The 19,261-nt window shown below is 39.8% G+C and overlaps 1 protein-coding gene across 3 annotated transcripts in view; it reads left to right on the forward strand.

Annotated features, from left to right (window-relative positions):
- LOC140476173 (voltage-gated delayed rectifier potassium channel KCNH5) overlaps positions 1-19,261 on the forward strand; it is a 312,744-nt gene that overhangs the window by 62,729 nt on the left and 230,754 nt on the right. For all 3 annotated transcript variants that reach the window (XM_072568342.1, XM_072568343.1, XM_072568345.1), the window contains exon 3: positions 677-783. In XM_072568342.1, the coding sequence (XP_072424443.1) occupies positions 677-783 (107 nt within the window). The remainder of the gene's footprint in view (positions 1-676; positions 784-19,261) is intronic.

Consider the following 19,261-nt stretch of genomic DNA (forward strand, 5'->3'; position numbering starts at 1 on the left):
CTATTGAGTTCTAATGAGCACAATAGCCCAAATGCTCATTGTGAACACAAATGCGGATGGTTGCCAGTGATTATGGGGCAGCACAATGGCTCAGTGGTTAGCATTGCTGCCTTACAGCACCAGGGATCTGTCTGTGTGGAGTTTGCACGTTCTTCCCATGTTAGCATGCGTTTCCTCCAGGTGTTCCAGTTTCCTCCCACAGTCCAAAGATATGTCCGTTATGTGGATTGGCCATGCTAAATTGCCCATAGTGTTCAGGGTTGTGCAGGCTAGATGGATTAATCATGGGAAATGCAGGATTGTGGGAATAGAGTGGAGGATGGGTCTGGGCGGGATGGCCTTTGGAGAGTCACTGTGGACTCGATGGGCAGAATGGCCTACTTACACACTGTAGGGATTCTATAATCATCATATACAATTCTGCAATGCACACTTACAACTATATTGCATGTAGCATGAGCAGTTAAGGTGCATAAAATATTCCCGTAATGATTTACATATAAATATCTTTATTGAATAAATCTGTAAGATACTTAGATGATGATGCAACTGTTTCTAAATGTCATTTTCCCTCCTGTTTCCTGTTGATTACAATTCTAAGATTAGAGCACATCATCAACAAAAGCAGGGATAAGTGAAAATCTAAATCATGCTCTTTTCCTCTTTTTCTGTGCAGTTTTATGTATGGTGACCTGACAGATAAGAAGACCATTGAGAAGGTCAGACAGACGTTTGACAACTATGAATCAAACTGCTTTGAAGTTCTTCTGTATAAAAAGAACAGTAAGTAATTGAAATACAATTAAAAATTCAAATAATTTGTGATTTTCCTTGGAATAAATTGGAAGTATAAGCATTTAAAATATTTTTTAAAGTAGTTCCTTTTTTTGCATTCTCTAGTTATTGAATTGTGCATTTTCTAATATATCAGTTGCTTTAGACTATATTTGTTATTGTGACATTGCAATCAGAATGGCTGTTTTTAATTTATTAAAAGCCATTTGTTTCTTGCTGAGATTTAATTCCAATCCAATCTGCATTTTCACGGATCTGTTTGAATAAGTGAGATACCCTCATCCTTCCTTTCAGCAGCGTTTCATAAATGACTTATTGCATAAACCCTGCTGAGCAAATCCCCAGCAAGTCTTTTCGTTCATCTTTGTTTGCCCATCTAGGTGCCTACAATTGCCAAGGCAGACCCTGCACCTAACCACCCTCAGTTTCATTAAAATGTAGACATATGCATTAGTTAAAGATATATAAATACCATTGAATGTAATGTATTTTGTTAAAAAGACCCTCCTTAAAAAAAAGTCATCATTTATAAAGTGGATGAGATACCAAAGTTTGAACCACATCGTCTTGGCTTTGTGTTTGTATGCTTGACGTTAATTTTACTATTTGGTTGTTCAGCCTGTTTGTTTTACTGCAGCACCATGAATGGCTTTCCTTATGGATAATTTCAGAAATAATTTTGAATGGTCCATCATGAAAATGCTTTTTAAATCAGAATTATATAATGGCTTTGTATGTTTAAAAAGGAACATTTTAGTTAAAGAGCAATGATCAAAATATGAGCGAGATATTTTGATCTGTATCACAATGAGGAAAATGCATCCATAACACTGCACCCCATAGATATGGAATGCAGACACTGTAACATCGTTGTTAACAGTCTTATCTGTAAGATGCACTAGCATGATACAACAAATAATATTGCCACTGTAAGCGCTAGTCTGTCTTGTTTTGAAGTTGAGTAATGTATTGGATGGTAATAATGCCTATTCTATTTTAGACTTGCAGCGATATTCTGAAACCTGCTGTATTTATTCTTAGTAAGTTATTTGGGTCAGATTATATCTGTGTTGAAGATTTATTGTAAAACCTCCTTCAATAGTCTTTTATGATTTTTTTTGTCAAAGTACACAAAATGCAACTCAACAGTACAGTAAGATACAAAACACAATGACACACATGCAAGATAATGCAATACTATGATAATTAGGAACTCTATTATCAGTGATCTTATGATAATGTCAGAACAAGTTGTAACCACTTCCTGAGTACGTTGGGTCTCACAAATGACTGTTCCCCTTTACCTTTTCTAGTTAAACATTATGTTTGATAAAGCCTGTTAATATTCACTTAGCTGAATGCAAACCTGATTGTACTCTAACACAACGTAAACTTTATCATAATAAAACCTGAAAGAATTGTGAATGCTGTAAATCAGAAACAAAAAACAGAAATTGCTGGAAAATCTCAGCAGGACTGACAGCATCTGTGGAGAGAAAGCAGAGTTAATGTTTCGGGTCAAGTGGCCCTTCCTCAGATGAATAAAATGTATCTTTTGGGCATTTTGATTACTCATTCAAAGCTATCTCATTAATCCATGGGCATCACATCACTCCATGTCCTTCATACATGTTCTCAATAAAGCATCCAGTATCATATTCTCTTTTCCAGACTTATGAACAATTATCAAACAGTATGATTGGAGAATTAAACTCCACCTAACTAATTGTAATTTCTTCTCCCAATATTTGTCTCGGAAAATCGAAGGATTGTATGTCAATACAGTTTACTCCGTGTTTTGATTTTACATCAGCAGCAACGATATAGAACTATCACAATGTTCAATGTCTTCTTTTCCACTATAGGATATTATGGCTAATATGTGCTCAGTTTCTTTGTAAAATAACTGATAGGTCCTTTGATCCCAGTCCCACCTACGTGCATTAAAACAGCTCCCAAACTAATCTCACAAGCATCAATGATAGTTTGAGTGATTTATGATAATTTGGTGCTGTAAAACTGGTGTGGTTATCAGCATGGCTTTCATATTGTCAAAGTCACTTTGACACTCTTGTGTCTATTCAAATTTTCTGCCTTCAAGAAATTTGTTAAAGGTTCAATGACAGTTTGAGGTTCACGACAAATAGTCAGCAAAATGTACAATTTCATGTTTTCTTCAAGGGAAAATCCAAAATAGCCCGTACCTTCACTTCTCTGGGTGTCATTTAGGTTTGGCCCACACTGTGGCCTAAATATGTCACCTGCACATTGGCAAATTCTCAGTCTGATTTATAACCCAATTGGCTTTTTGTGGTTGATCATTTAAATAATGTATATGTTCTTCCTAAATTGGTTAAAAACAATCAAGTTGTCAATGTAAACAACACAATTACAACACCATATTTTCATTTGTTAATCATTAAAATGTTGCTGGTGCATTTTCATTCCAAACAGCATGACTTTGAATTGTTAAAGTCCGTCTGGTATTATAAAAGCCCATATTTATTTGGCTTTGTCAGTAAACAGAACTGGCCAAAATTTCTTTAGAAAGTCCATTTTGTGACAAATCATGCTTGTCCAATTCATTGTAGTCTTCCAGTGTTGAAATAGAGTAGGAGTCTGCTTTTATTACCATGTTGACTTTATGATAATACAATCTGTGACCTATCTAGTTTCAGCACCATCCTGATAGGTGAGCTCGAGTTACCATTACTCAGTTCATTAATGTCATGGTCCATCATTAGCTTAACCTCTTCCCTCACTAGAACCAATCTCTCTGGACTGAGTCTGAAGGGAGGTTGGTTTTAGGTAACATCATGTTCATCCTGACTTATTCTCATAATTGACATATCTGCCAGTGATAGCCATTTTAAGTCACTTTAATAGCTTTCTAGAAGATAATACCTGATGTTTTCTAACTTTTAAAGTACCTTCATGTTTTCCAATTGATTGTTGGATGGGCAAATTTGAATTTTCAATTTCTGATTCATTTCCATAGCTCGGATTTTCAGTTTCATTCCCTACTTCTTTCATGACTACGTGTTCATTTTCCATGAATATTATCCCTTTATAATGCCTTTTCAACATATTAACTTGACACACTTGCTGACTGATTCTTTCTCCTGTCTGGAGTAATCACCACATAATTCACAACATTGAGGCTAGAAGACCTGTTGGCAAAATGCCACACAGGACGTTGCTAAATAAGGTCAGAGCCCATGGCATGAGGGACAAAGGACAAGGTACTGGGATGGATAGAGGATTGGCTGACCGGCAAAGGCAGGGAGTGGGTATAAGGGGGTCTTTTTCAGGAAGGTAGCCAGTGACTAGTGGAGTTTCGCAGGTGCCAGTGTTGGTCTATAACTACTCATGTGGATGAAGGAGCTGAGAGCATTGTTGCTCAGATTGAGATGACACAAAGATGGGTGGGGTGGCAGGGGGTGGAGGTAGTGTTGAAAAAGCGGGGATACTGCATAAGGACTTGGATAGGCTAGGAGAGTGGGCAAAGAAGTCACAGATGGAATACAATTTGGAAAATTGAGGTTTTGCAGTTTGATAGGAGGAATACAGGTGTAGACTGTTTTCGAAATAGGTAAACGGTTCAGAAATCTGAAGTGCAACAGGACTAAGGAGTCCTAGTTCAGGATTCTCCAAAATTAACATACAGGTTCAATTGGCAGTAAGGAAGGCAAATGCAGTGTTAGCAAAGACTAGAATACAAGAGCAGACATGTACTGAGGCTGTACAAAGCTTTGGTCAGACCGCATTTGGAATATTGTGAGCACTTTGGGCCCAATATCTAATGAAGGAGGGTGCCCGGAGGAAGTTCACAAGAATGATGGCAAGAATTCAGGGTTTATCATATGGGGAGCGTTTGAGGACTTGTGGTCTCTACTGCAAGGTGGTTAGAAGGATGTGGGGGAAGTCTCATTGAAGCTTATAGAATATTGAGGGGCCTGGATAGAGTGGACTTGGAGAGATGTTTTAAGCAGTAGGAGAGACTAGGACCCGAGGACACAAGCTTCAGAGTGAAAGAATGACTCTTTAGAACTGAGATGCGGATGAATTTCTTTAGTCAGAAGGTTGTGAATCTATGGAATTCGTTGCCACAGAATGCCTGGGAGGTCAAGTCGTAGTATGTAAGACAGAGATAGCTAGGTCCTTGTTTTAGTAAAAACTGGATAGAACTGCAGGTGCTGGAAACAAAAACAGAAATTGTTGGAAAAACTCAGCAGATCTGACAGCATCTATGGAGACAAAGCAGAGTTAATGTTTCGGGTCCAGCGACCTTTCTTCAGAACTGTTCTAAAATTGAACAGTTCTTCAGGCAAAATACAGTAGAAATTTAGAACTCTTTTTCCACAAATGATATTTGATGCTAGATTAATTGTAATACTAAATTTGGTGTTGATAGATTGTTATTCGTCAAAGGTGGGATATGGGACAAAGAATGATATAGGTTGCAGATTAGCCTTGGGGAGCTGATTGGCTTTTACCTGTTCCTGTGTTTGTGTCTCCTTTTAGGTATGTTTTAGTACTGGCCTAAAACAGCTTGCGCAGGTAGTCAGTACTTTATACCAGTTGTTGAGTACACATTGGTGGAGATTGATCTGTGAAAACTCTACCTAGTCGTATCAGATCTGAACCAATGAACTTTATAGAATCGCTGGAAGCCATGTAATTATGTGTGCAAAAAAAAATGATGCTATCTTTTGCAGTTTAAGTGCTCCTCTTGACTGCATAAAAATGCCACAAGTATCTGGTGGCTCACTCACCCCTTTCCACGAACCAACTTGTGGACTGCCACAGCACCATGCTGTTCCGCAGTGCCCCACTCCCTCAATGACAATCTGCTTCAGGACACCTGATTGATACTGGAAGCTGCTGGCCTCATTCGGATGAGACCTGAGTCAAATGGAACTGTAAGAAATCAGCTGATTTATTTGTTGGGAGACACATCCAATCTCTCCACAAGAATCTTATGAGGTTAAAAACAAACTGCCTTAATTGCCAAAACCCTCAGATAATTGATAATTATAAGAGAAACAGAAATAGAAACAAAAATTGTCTTTCACCTTTTCCATTTCTAGTCATTTAGTTCCAAACACTTGATTCTGGCTTGATTGATGAGAGAGCAGATGCGGACTTCATTGCTTCCAGTGGTAAAGCTACTCCATGGCTTGCTCAGTGTGGACACACTTCCATCGAGCCAGATGGTTCTGTTTCAAACCAGTGAGCTTGAACCAAGGAATTGTCCAACCACTGTGCTAATGTTGTGGAAATAATGGAACTTTTCCTAAATTCGACAAAATGTAGGGGAGGACCAGATGAGGAGCTTTGCAGGCAGTGAGAATCTCGATAAGATGTAAGATTTGAAACATTTGAGTGACTATTTATGGAGTTGAGAACTGAGCGAATTGAGAAATGGTCCCTGAGTTTCAGTGGACCTTGACAAGTGCAGTGCTGGTGTGAGTCTACCTGCAACACAGTAGAAATTGGGCCAGAAACCAGGTAACAAATTGCAGTACCTGCTTCAAGTTCATGGCAGGGCCTTTTTGAGGTAAAACTTCCATTGATACCAAAATAGCCTCTGAAGTTGGAATAGTGTGGACATTGCCAGGCTGGCTCACATGAGAAGCAAGACTTACCACACAATCTGCCATGCAAGTAGGACTTGTGTGGGGCCTTTCAAGCCTTTGTCTCAGCCTGGACTCCGCTCCCCCCAACAAAAAATATTGTAGCACCTGTGGAGCACAGTTGCCTCACTTTAGAATAAAGTTGATGAGCAAATCAGAACCTAGCCTTCCACTGGTGTACTGGGTATAAAATATACAGCTACCCAGCGTGAGGTTACATACCTTTTGCTCTGTGGGTTGCATGTGATATGGTGGTACAGCCACTTTCCAATTTTCTGCTAATTAAGAACACCTTTCCAAATTCACATATTCTAGTGAGCGCATCATACACTGATAGACAGAAGATCTCTGGATTTTTGAGCCCTTGTTTTTCAAAGTGTGAAATGCTTTCTTCTGCAATTAATATGTCCAAGTGGCATTGTGTTACAATTCACTCAGAAAGTCAATGTGACTATGGCAACATGAACTTTTACATGCATGTCGTAGTTTGGCAGCAGCAATAGTGATGGTAGGGACTCCAACAGCTTTCCCATTACAGAAATCTCTCTTGCTGTCAGTGCCTGCCAGTGGTTGGAAGGACTTGTAAATTGATACTCAACGTGTTTGGTTAAGGTATGAACACACCTTTCTGAGCTATCAAGTCCTGGGGTGGGACTTAAATCTAGAGTTTTCTGGCCAGGAAGCAGGGATACTATTAATTATACACAAGACCTCTTTAGAAGTAGACCACATAAGTGCACATATTTAATTAATTACCGTGACTCAAAAATACCTTGGGGTGCTATCATGAGCAGTTCAGGAAGTCGCTATGACTGCATCAGGAATAAAGAGAGAAACAAGGGACTCAAAATGCAGTGTAAACATTTAATAATCATCTGAAATTACACTACCTTAAATAATTTTCTGCTTTTCTGTACCATTTCTGCACTACGTTTAAAAGTTTACATTATTACATTTGAGAGCTGTACACTTTGAAAAGAAAATGGACAGACTAAACCACAGTTAATGTATCTCTAGCATTTTCTCTTCCTTGCACCACATCATTAACTCTTATTGCCCAGTGTTCTATTTTTGCTGTTTGTGATGTTGTCCACAGGAGCAGAAACAGCTTCCGTCAGTGTGCTGATGTCATTCTGTCCTGTACCATTTCCTCTTTTTTGGACCTGGCAATCACTCTATGCTTTCAGACTGCCTGACTCTCTGGCATCAAGTTGTGGCTGAGTTATAACTTTCTCCAGTTTCATATCAGGCAAACTGAGATCACTGGTCACAGCTCCAATTATGAATGCTGTTCCCACCTAGTGAAACCTTCTTTTGACCTCCCCGTTCCCTTCGAAGCCTGATCCCTTTGGCTTCAATTCCTGGCACTGGCCACTCACACTACAGGAGAACATGTAAAATTTTTGCAACCTGCACCATGCAATACCCAGTCCGATTGTCCATTGCTGTCTTTGGTGGCCTGCACTATTTATCTGGGTAAAAACAATGACTGCAGATGCTGGAAACCAGATTCAGGATTAGTGGTGCTGGAAGAGCACAGCAGTTCAGGCAGCATCCAAGTAGCTTCGAAATCGACGTTTCGGGCAAAAGCCCTTCATCAGGGATAGGATTCCTGATGAAGGGCTTTTGCCCGAAATGTCGATTTCGAAGCTCCTTGGATGCTGCCTGAACTGCTGTGCTCTTCCAGCACCACTAATCAAGAATGCACTATTTATCTAGCAGATTAAATTTGAACTCCCTCTCTCCATGTTTTATTCACTGCAGAGTATTAGCCCACCCTGTACCTGCAATTTCCCATAACCTGATGTTTCCTGAAGCTTTTGATTCTGTGGTTTTGACCTTTGTGTTGTCCCTGTCACGACATGTAACAATGTAAACTTTTAAATGTTGACAATGGTGCAGAAAAACAGAAAATTATTAAAGCCTTAAGCTGCCCTGGCCTAGCCTCCTCTCCATAAAACCCATCACCACACCTTGTATTTCTCCTTGTTTAAAACTCTTCCCAAAATTGATTTTTTGCAGCAGATTTTTCAGTCATTCTGCAGAGCTGTTGAGAAAGAGCCTGGGAGAACAACCAAGTGGATAGCTTTTTAAATGAAAGTGCACAGACACAATGTAATAAATTGCTTCCTTCTGTGCTAAATGGTCCTCTTAAACTGTGACTCCATAGCTTGCTATTCTGTTCCCTATTTCCCATTGTGAAGCAATTTAGAACTTTTCTTCTTATCTGAATAGCATTATGTAAATCTTATTTTCTGCTTTTGTTGAGCACATCCATTTTTATCTTTTAGAGTGGCCTGGTAGTGATATTCGGAAAATTGGAGACCCCAAAATAGAATTAAGGGTGTGATACAGAGGAACCTTGATTATCCGAATATCAATTATGCGAATTTCGGATTATCCAAAGAAGATCTCAAGGTCCCGACAAAAGCGTTACATCAGAGAGGCGTTTCCAACACTGATCGCATCTTTTGTTTACAGTGATTAAAACTGAATTCAGCTTACTGAAATGCTGCTGAGAACAGTCCTGGACATTGTTGGGAGCCCAGGCACCGTCTTCAAATGACTGACCTCTCGCCCTTTGTCTCTCTCCCCACACTTTCTCTGGAGTTCTACCCTAGCCCCCCACTTCCCCAGATAATCTCTCCAACATAGTCCTGTACAAGGCAGAGTGGGAATTTGTCAAAATGTTGCAGTAAAAGAGGTGTGTGTGTGTGTGTGTGTGTGTGTGTGTATATACGTGCGGTATTTTGAGGCTCTTTTCCCCTCCCCCCACCCCCCCAAAGGCAGCAGCAGTCTTGCTGTTGGTGTCCAGTCCAGCTGCCCCCGTTGGGGGTTGGGGGTTTTTGGAATGTGGTTGGGGTTGGTGGGGGCAGATGGGGACAGATGGGGATGTGGGGATGGGGGCAGATGGAGGAGTGGAGGCTCACACGTAGTGTTGCTGCCTAGTCTCCTGAACAGGGAGTGGACATGCTAAGTGCTCACTGTGTCAATCCCATTGAACTGATGGGGGGTGCACGGGAGGCTTCAGCAATGCTGCAGGTCCCTTACACACAAGTATGAGTCTGTTCAGAAACAAATCCTGAGACAGAGAGAGGGAGCAAGGCAGACAGAGCAAGGAAAAAGGAAACTTCAGAAAATACCGAGTCCCAGAGGAGAGGCATTGAATCCCTTATCTGAATAATCAATTATCTGAATTAAATACTTGTTCAGATAATCAAGGTTCCTCTGTATTTGTTTATCGATACAGTCGTTTCGACCCACAATATCCTTACAGAAGGAATTCTAGGAATTTGACCCAATAAAACTCAAGGAACGGCTATTTTTTTCCAAGTCATGAATGGTTTGAAGAAGAACTTCCAATAAGGGTATTTCCATATGCCTGCTGCACTTGTCCTTCTAGATGAAGTGGTCGTGGGTTTGGATGTACTGTCTAAGGAGCCTTGGTGAATATCTGCAGTGCATCTTGAAATAATATACAGGTAGACAAATCTTTATCCGAAATCCTGAAATCCAAAACGCTCCAAAATCCGAAGGTTTTTTTGTGAAGTTGTTTTCTCATTAACAAGGTTGTTTGGCGTGCAGTTAACCCAACCTCAAACCCGCTCGATGTGTGTCCCTCAGATGGTGTGGCCCAGCACTTGCAGGCCTCAATTCTGTCTCAGGGCCTGTTTTACTCACAGTGAGTCTGCTGTTTGGTAAGATTTTTTAAAAACTTCACCAACAAACTGTAACTTATTCCGAAATTCGAAAAATTCTGAATTCTGAAAACCAGCTGGACTCGAGCGTTTCAGATTAAGGATTGTGTACCTGTACTACTGCTACTGATTGTCGATGGTGGAGGGAGTGCATGTTTCTGGAAGTGGCGCCAATGAAGCCAGCTGCTTTGTCTCGCACAGTGATACGTTTCTTGATTTGTTGGAGCTGCACTCATGGGATCAAGTGGGGAATATTCTAACGGACTCCTTGCTTGTGCCTTATAGGTGGAGGGGAGGCTTTGGGGAGTCAGGAAGTGAGTTACTTGCTGCCGTATCTCTAGCCTCCGATAATATAGCCAATATGTTTATATGGCTAGTCCAGTTCAGTTTCGGCTCAATAGTAGCACCCAGGATATTAATAGTGGGTGACTTATTGGCGGTAACACCTTTGAATATCAAGGGGCAGTGGTTAGATTATCTGTTATTGGTGATGGTAATTACCTGGCACAAATGTATCTTGCCACTTCTCAGCCCAAGCCTGGATATTGTCCTGTTCCTGCTACATTTGGCTATGGACTGCTTCAGGACCTAAGAGTCAGAAATAGCATTGAACATTGTGCAATCATGAGCGAGCATCCCTATTTTTGACCTTAAGATGGAGGGAAGGTCATAGGTGAAGCATCTGAAGATGGTTGAACCTAGGACATTACCCTGAGGAACTCCTGCAGAGATGTTGTGGAGCTGACATGACTGACCTCCAACAACATGACAATTATCCGATGTGCCAGGTATCAATCCAATAGGGTTCATTAATGCCACATTTGGTAACATTTTGGATCCAACAATACAGGAGTTATAGGCTCCAGAAAAAGCTATGTCGACAAACAATCTTAGCAGTCAATCACACTGAAACATTTTGATGGTCAGGCAGCCAGGAAATAACATTGTTTCTATTTGCCTTACCATTTTGCAGTGAGAAAAATACAAATTGGGTCATACACATGGGATTGAAGTACAGAAATAAAGTACCAAGTTTTAAGAAAATAATTCATTTTTATTATATTAAAATTTATCAGTGTTGGATTATGTTGAAGAAGTTTGGCATTGCAGAAATATAAAATTAGGTCTTTTTGGCCAGACAGGCAGATCAAAACTATTTGTGACTTAATTAACATACTAATGTACATCAGTTGATACCCCAGTTAAAGCTCTTCAACAAGGTGTCCTCTACAGAAAAAGAAGATTGTAATGTTGGAAACTCATATCAAAGGAGATCACAGTTATTCTCAATGGTCTCACTAATGCCCAGTTTGGTTGTGTAGGGACTTCTCTCTTTATTTTTATACTCTATCCCCCTTGCAATAGATCCAAAACCAATTGCCTTTCTAATTTTTTGCTATACCTCGTAGCAGTCATGAATATGAAAGCATATGCTTTTTGTTTTCTGATTATTTAACCGGAAAGGTACACTTCATTCTGGTGACATTGCCTTTTCATGAGCATACATGGCATGCAAATGTATTAAAAAGAGGCTCCTGACATTTGACATTTGCTGTTAGTTCATTGCCAACTTTGTTCTATAGTTTCATCCTGCTGTAGATAGAGTCATAGAGTAATAGAGTCCTACAGAATGGAGACAAGCCCTTTGTCTCAAAATGGTCCATGCTGATCAAAATGTTCATCCATGTTAACCCCATTACCCTGCACTTGGTCCACATGCTTCTAAACCTTTCCTATCCATGTATTTGTCCAAATGCCTTTTAAACTTTGTTAATGTACCTGCCTCAACCACTTCCACTGAAGCTCATTCCATATGTGTACCACCCCCTCTGTGTAAAAAATTTACCCCTTGGGTTCCCTTTTATTCTTTCTCCTCTAAACTTAAACTGATGTACTTTAGTCCTTGATTCTCCAACCCAGGGAAAAAGACTGAGTGCATACACCCTATCCATTCCTCTCATGATTTTATACACTTCTATAAGATCCCCCTCAATCTCCTATATTCTAAGGAAAAAAATTCTAGCTTGTCCAATCTCTGCAGATAACTCAGACCCTTGAGTCCTGGCAACATCCTTGTAAAGTTCTTCTGCACACTTTCCATTTTAATAACATCCTTCCTATAGCAAGGTGACCAAAACTAAACACAATGCTCCAAGTGCAGCCTCACCAACATCCTGTACAACTGCAACATAACTTCCTAACTTCTGTACTCAATGTCCTGACTGATAAATGCCAGTGGCCAAAAGCTGCCTTCGTTGCCCTGACTACCTGTGACCCCACTTCCAGAGAACCGTGCATCTGAACTCTAAGGTTTCTCTGTTCCACTACACTTCTTAGGGTGCTACCATTCACCATGAAACTCCAACCTTGGTTTGACTTTCCAAAATGCTGGAACTCGCACTCATCTATAGTAAATTCCAGTTGTCCTTTCTCAGCCTAATTCCCCAATTGATCAAGGTCTTGCTGAAATTTCTGATAACCTTCCTCGCTGTTCATAATACAAGCTATTTTAGTGTCATCTGCAAACTTAGTAATCGTTGCCTTGTACAGTCTTATCCAAATCATTGATATAGATAACAAATAGTACTGGGGCCCAGCACGTATCCCTGAGGCATTCCACTAGTTACAGGCCTTCAGTCTGACAAGCATCCTTCCACTATTACTCACTGCTTCCTACCGTCAAGCCAATTGTGTATCCAATTTGCCAGATCCCCCTGGATTCCAATGCGATCTTACCTTCCAGAGCAGCCTACCATGTGAAACCTAACAAAAGCCTTACTGAAATGCATATAGGCTATGTCTGTCACCCTGCCTTGTCAACTTACTTGGTCACTTCATCAAAGAACTCTAACAAATTTGTGAGGCATGATCTCCAACGCACAAAGCCGTGCTGACTATTCCTAATCAAACCCTGTCTTTCCAAATGCATCTGTGTCTTATTCTCAGAATCTTCTCAAGTAACTTACCTACCACAGCTGTTAGGCTTACTGGTTTATAGTTCCCAGGTTTTTTAGTTTGGCAGCCCTTCTTGAATAATTACACAACATTTGCTAACCTCCAATGTTCCAGGACCTCACCCGCGGCTAACGATGTTGCAAAAATATCACCCAGGGCCCCTGCAATTTCTTCTCAAGCCTCTTGCAGTGTTCTTGGATATATCTGATCATGTCCAGGAGATTTATCCACCTTCATGCATTCTAATACCTCCAACACTTCCTCTACTGTGATATGGACTGTCCCCAAGATATGATCACTAACTTCCCCAGTTTCCAAGCCTTCATGTCTTTCTCCTTGGTAAACACAAAGAGAAGTATTCATTTGAGGACCTCGCCCACATCCTGGCATTCTACACACACATGTCCACTTTAGTCCTTGAGGGGACCTATTCTCTTTTTAGTTATTCTTTTTCCTTTAATATACTTAAAGACTGTCTTTAGATTCACCCTAACCTTCTCAGCCAAGACTATCTTGTGCCCCCTTTTCACCCTCCTGATTTTGTTCTTCTGTAAACTCCTGTATTCCCTATATACCTTCAGGGATGCCCTTGATCCAAACTGCCGACATCTGAGCCATACCTCCTTTTTTATGGTCAAAGCCTCAATTTTTCTTGTCATCCAGGGTTCCCTATTCCTGCCAACCTTGGCCCTTCACCCCCACAGGAACATATAGAGCTTGAACTCTAGCTATCTCACTTTTAAAGGCCTCCCACTTCCTCCCACTCCCAAACTACTCCACTCAACCCCTGCAAGCTCTTGTCTAATTCCATCAAAATTTGCTTTGCCCTAATTTAGAGCATGAACCTGTGGACCAGTTTTGTCCCTCCCCATAGCATTTAAAATTCATAGAATTATGGTCACTAGTCTCAAAGTGCTCCCCATTGTTACCTGTCCTGTCCTGTTTCCCAAAAGTAGGTCGAGTTTTGCCCCTTCCCGAGTAGGACCCTCTATATACTGCTTGAGGAAACTTTCCTGAACACACTTAACAAATTCCACCCCATTTCTTACTCTTTAGATTCAAGCAGACCTAAGCCTTGCCTGATCACCCTTTCCTCTTAAAATGGCATGCCGATTCCATGTATTAGTCAGGTAAACCTTCCCTGAACTATTTTTAACACATTTACCTTCTTCCTTAAATGAGGAGATTCCTAGCATTGTACGCAGGTCAACAGATATGGTCTTTCTAACAAACTGTATCACCTCCCTACTTTTGTTTTCTATTCCCCTTGCAGTGAGTTTAATAATATTTTTTTAACTTTCCTAATTACTTGCTGTGCCAACACAGTAACCTTTTACAATTCATGTGTAAGCAAACACATATCCCACTGCATTTCAGACATTCAAAATCTTTCACAATTTACATAATATGCTTCTACACGCCTAAATGGACAATTTCACGTTTTCCTACATTATAAGCCATTTGTCAGATCTTTGTCCATTCATTTAATCTATCTGTATCGCCTTGTAGCTTTCTTCTCTCCTCTTCATAACTTACTTTCCTAACTGTCATTGCACCATCAGCATATTTAATAACTGTCTTTTTAGTCCCTTCATCCACGTCATTCAAATAAATTGTATAAAGTGATTAGTACTGATTACCACTCATTGCTTATGAGAAAATAACTGTTATGACGATGTAGGTGTACTGTATCTTGAAGAGAGTTAAAAGCTAGCAGAACAACCTGACAGCACCAAGTGTTCTGAATAAGATACAATGTAACATGTGGTCCAGCTACGGGGGTAGCTGGGATAGCTGGTTACCTGGAGACAAAAACAGATTTGAATTAGGCCAATCAGTTTAAATTAAACCCCCAAAAATGCCAAACTCCAATCTAGTTTGAATTTAATTTATTGACAATCTTAAAAACCAATGAGACAATCCAATGCTTTGGAGGTATAAGAATGAGGAAAATTGAACAGTTGGGACGAGAACTGCCATGTCACCAGCATGTAGACACTGCCTGAAAAGTAGCTCTCTTAAAGGTACCTTTATTGATCCGCGACCTGTGAAGCATAATCCCTAAGAAGAAGAAAAGAAGACACAGGAAGATCCAAATCGAAGACTCGACAGATGGCTAGTTTTGAAAGCTTGAATTTTTGGTAAATCTTAATCGGGAGCTTTTATCGGACTAGTATTGTAGAAGGGAATATAAAAGATAGATAAGAGGAAGGAGTTGTAAATAGTTATTAGTTAATTACTCTCTGTTAAACTTTCAGAAATAAAGTTGTTAATTTTTACTCTAAATAGTTCTTGGCCTCTCAAATTTTCACAAAATACTGCACAGGATAAATCTTTTCTGTGTTGCTGGTTTAAATTAAGCAGGAGAGTTTAACCCATGTTGTTACAGTAACCCATTGATGTTTACTCTCTGCTTCTTATTTGCTAGCCAGTCTTCTATCCATGCTAATAAAGGGGCTCTTGTAGTGTGGTGGTAGTGTCTCTACCTCTGAGCCAGGGGGCCTCAGTTCAAATCCCAGCTGCCCCAAAAATGTGTCATAACATGTCTGAACAGTTGGATTTAAAACAACTCTATCCATGCCAATATATTGATCTTTCATGATGAATTTTTATTTTTCACAGTTGCTGTCAGAAATCTATGTACAATACATTGACTTGTTGCTTTTTATCCACTGCACAATTTACTTTCTCACAGGTCTCCAATAGATTGAATAAGTTGTCCTTTCAAAAAAACATGTTATCTCTGCTTGATTACCCTGAACTTTTCTAAGTGTTCTGTATTAATAGCACTTTCCAACATCTTCCCTGTGATAGGTGTTAAGCTAACTGGCCTATGATTTTCTGCTTTCTGTCTTTCTCCATTTTTGGATAAAGGAGATATAATTGCTCTTATCCAATCAAGTTGAATTTTTCACACGCCAAAGTAATTTTGGAAAATTTGAACCTATGTGTCATTCCATACTTTTCCATACAATTTTTGCCTCCTGCACAATTCGGTGCCCCCGTTTGCCTCGTTTCCCACTACCTGAAACTTCAAAATATCCTCCTTTTGTATCCACTTCAAAACTTGCTTTCCTATCTATCTTTGTACCCTCAGTACATTTGATTATAAAATTGACCAGCAGAGTTTCTGTGTTGTGTATTGAAGATTATCATTCCAGATTTTTTTTATTACATTAAAGCCAAATCATGAAGTAAATTGCATTAATTAATCGAGCAGAGAAAAAAAATGAACATTGTGAAATAAATAATCTAAAAAGTGTTAGCAACTAATTTTCAAATGGCTTCATCCTAGCAGCTAAATGTGGAGAAGTGTTTAAGAATTTAGTAGAACAAACATACCTATTTTATTGGAGAGTAGTGGACATAAAAATTATGAATGATGTAAGTCGCAAATAAAATCTGATTTTTGGGGGTGAGATGTCAAAGAGGAGATTTGACTCCTTTGTGTAGCAGTACAAGCCAGTCTTTATTCAGAGCTTTTTGCCAATGCAGTGTGGGAGAGGTTCCTGGAAACAATATTCATTGGAAACTCTGGATTTCCCAGCCCAGTACAGCATTTTAATATATTTTACATTACAATAATTACATGCAATAATTGTAATTATTGTTAGTCATATTCCCCTCATCTATATATCCAATCTTGTAAACACATGATCACTGATGGATATCTCTATGGACAGCCCAAGGTCCTCTCATGACCTAATGATGTTTACTTTTATCACTAGTCCTTGAGATCTCACAATGCATCTCATTCAATCATATTCCAATACTGTTAGTTATAAACCTTCCCAGACATTTGCCAGCTGTATCATGTTAATGACCAATAAATTGGATACCTAATTATCACTAATGACTTTTTCAAATTCTTTAAGTATATTCCCTACTAAACTTATTACAGGATATTGTTACCACACGGCGGTGAGCCCTTCTGCTAATTGAACCAAATGCACAGAAGAGCCTCATAATCTGTTTAAAAAATGAGTGGCAGAGAAATACCCAAATTCCACTATTTAAAGGAAAAAAATGAATTTATTCTTTAACTCTAAAAGTGAACATTAAACAACAACTATTTACAACTCTAAGCCTCCTTTCTCTTAAAGGTTTGTTATCTACCTCCCACTCTATAACAAAATGTACTGATCCAATAAAACGAGGAGAAAGTGAGGACTGCAGATGCTGGAGATCAGAGCTGAAAATGTGTTGCTGGAAAAGTGCAGCAGGTCAGGCAGCATCCAAGGAGCAGGAGAATCGACGTTTCAGGCATGAGCCCTTCTTCAGGAATCCTGAAGAAGGGCTCATGCCCAAAACGTCGATTCTCTTCCTTGGATGCTGCCTGACCTGCTGCGCTTTTCCAGCAACACATTTTCAGCTCTGATCTAATAAAACCCCTATTAAATTTAGAGCAACTTTATTTTCAATACCAGACAGTGGCTGTTGTCTCCGGTGTCGACCTTCCTCTGTTTCTGGGTCTCCTTGGATCATCTTCATTCTTTTGCTGCAAAGATGTTTCATATGAAAAAGGTACCTTTAATAGAGAGTGTTTCTCAGACAGTCCCTCAATGGCAGTTGGTGCTTTCTCCAGCTAACTTTCCAAAATGCTGGCTTCTTTTATACCCGAAACATTGGATCATCTCATTGGTTCAATGTTGTCAAAAGAGTGCAATTCAAATTTGGTTGGGTTTTAGTATCCTGGGGCATAATTTAAACTAGGAGAAAGTAAGGATTGCAGATGCTGGAGATCAGAGTCAAGAGTGTGGTGCTGGAAAAGTACAGCAGGTCAGGCAGCATCTGAAGAGCTTATGCCCGAAACATTGATTCTTCTGCTCCTCAGATGCTGCCTGATGTGCTGTACTTTTCCAGCACCACACTCATGGTACATAATTTAAACTGGTTGCTTAAATTCAAATAGTGGTCAAAACAACTGAGGTATATAGTTTGCAGCCAAATGTTACATATTTTTAATTTTCCAGTACACTCTGAGACTGCTAGTCAATCATGTAACAGTTGCCTGCAACCTCGCACTGCCAAAACGGCCTTCACTCTCTCGTAAAGGTATAGTACACACCTTCCACTTTGTAACAACATATAAAAGGATGCTAATTTCTGCTCATTACTATCAAATGTATAATATCAGTTCCAATGCAAAGTTAGTTATATGTGAAGTTATGTAGTTACATCTAATGTTTTATTCCTTTGACAAAGCAAACAAACTGGGGAGCAGCTTCTCTCAGCCTTGGGAAATCAAACAATCACAGTTTGTCTATCTTACTGTTCAAATTGGTTCAAAACATAAGTTTGATTCTCGGCTGGTCCCCACTATCTTTATTTTAAATACCTTTTCGACTAGTTTTCCCACTGGATGGCACATATTCAAATTAAATTGGCAAGGATGAAATTCACTCGAGACAAAAACAATGCAAGTGCTGGAACTTAAGGTAGACAAGTAGGAGGCTGGAAGAACACAGCAAGCCAGGCAGCGTCAGGAGGTGGAGAAGTCAATGTTTCAAATGTAACCCTTCTTAAGGATGGGGGTTGATTGTAAGGAGAGTTGTAGGTAAAGGGATGGGATGGGGAGGGATTTGAATGGGGAGGGAGGCAAGGTGGTGAAGTAGGGATAGGTGAACCATCCACCTGTGTTCACCTTTCCCTACCTCACCACCTTGCCCCCCCCACCAAAAACGCTTCCCCAACATCCCTTTGATCTGCAGCTCCCCTTACACCCACCCCCAGCCCTGAAGAAGAGTTGCACCCGATAGGATGAACTTTGCAGCTTTCTGTTTGCTGAGGTCTGAAACTGCAATAGTTTATTTTCCATGTTTTACAACCTCTATTGGTCTCTTAGAGGTTGTCTATTGACACAATTTGTCACTCCATCTTCCCTGCTCATGAAGTGGGCCTCATTTTTACTGTCAAAGGTTGATTGCTCATAGGAATTCAGCTACATCCCTTAATGATAGTTTATAGGTTGCATTGTTAATTCTAACAGTTAGGTGTATTTAGGTGTTACTATAGGTGTATTTAATATATAGTGACAATTACCGAAAACACCTTCATTATTGTGGGATCAGACTTTTCTTTTAATCTACACTAAATAAACTTTGATCGAGCTGGTATCCTTGTCAAGATTCTCGAAGGGTGTGTTTTAAAACCAGTCTCTGTGTCCAAGTCATCCTC

The sequence above is a fragment of the Chiloscyllium punctatum genome, chromosome 4 (genome assembly GCF_047496795.1).
Source record: "Chiloscyllium punctatum isolate Juve2018m chromosome 4, sChiPun1.3, whole genome shotgun sequence".
NCBI lineage: Eukaryota > Metazoa > Chordata > Chondrichthyes > Orectolobiformes > Hemiscylliidae > Chiloscyllium > Chiloscyllium punctatum.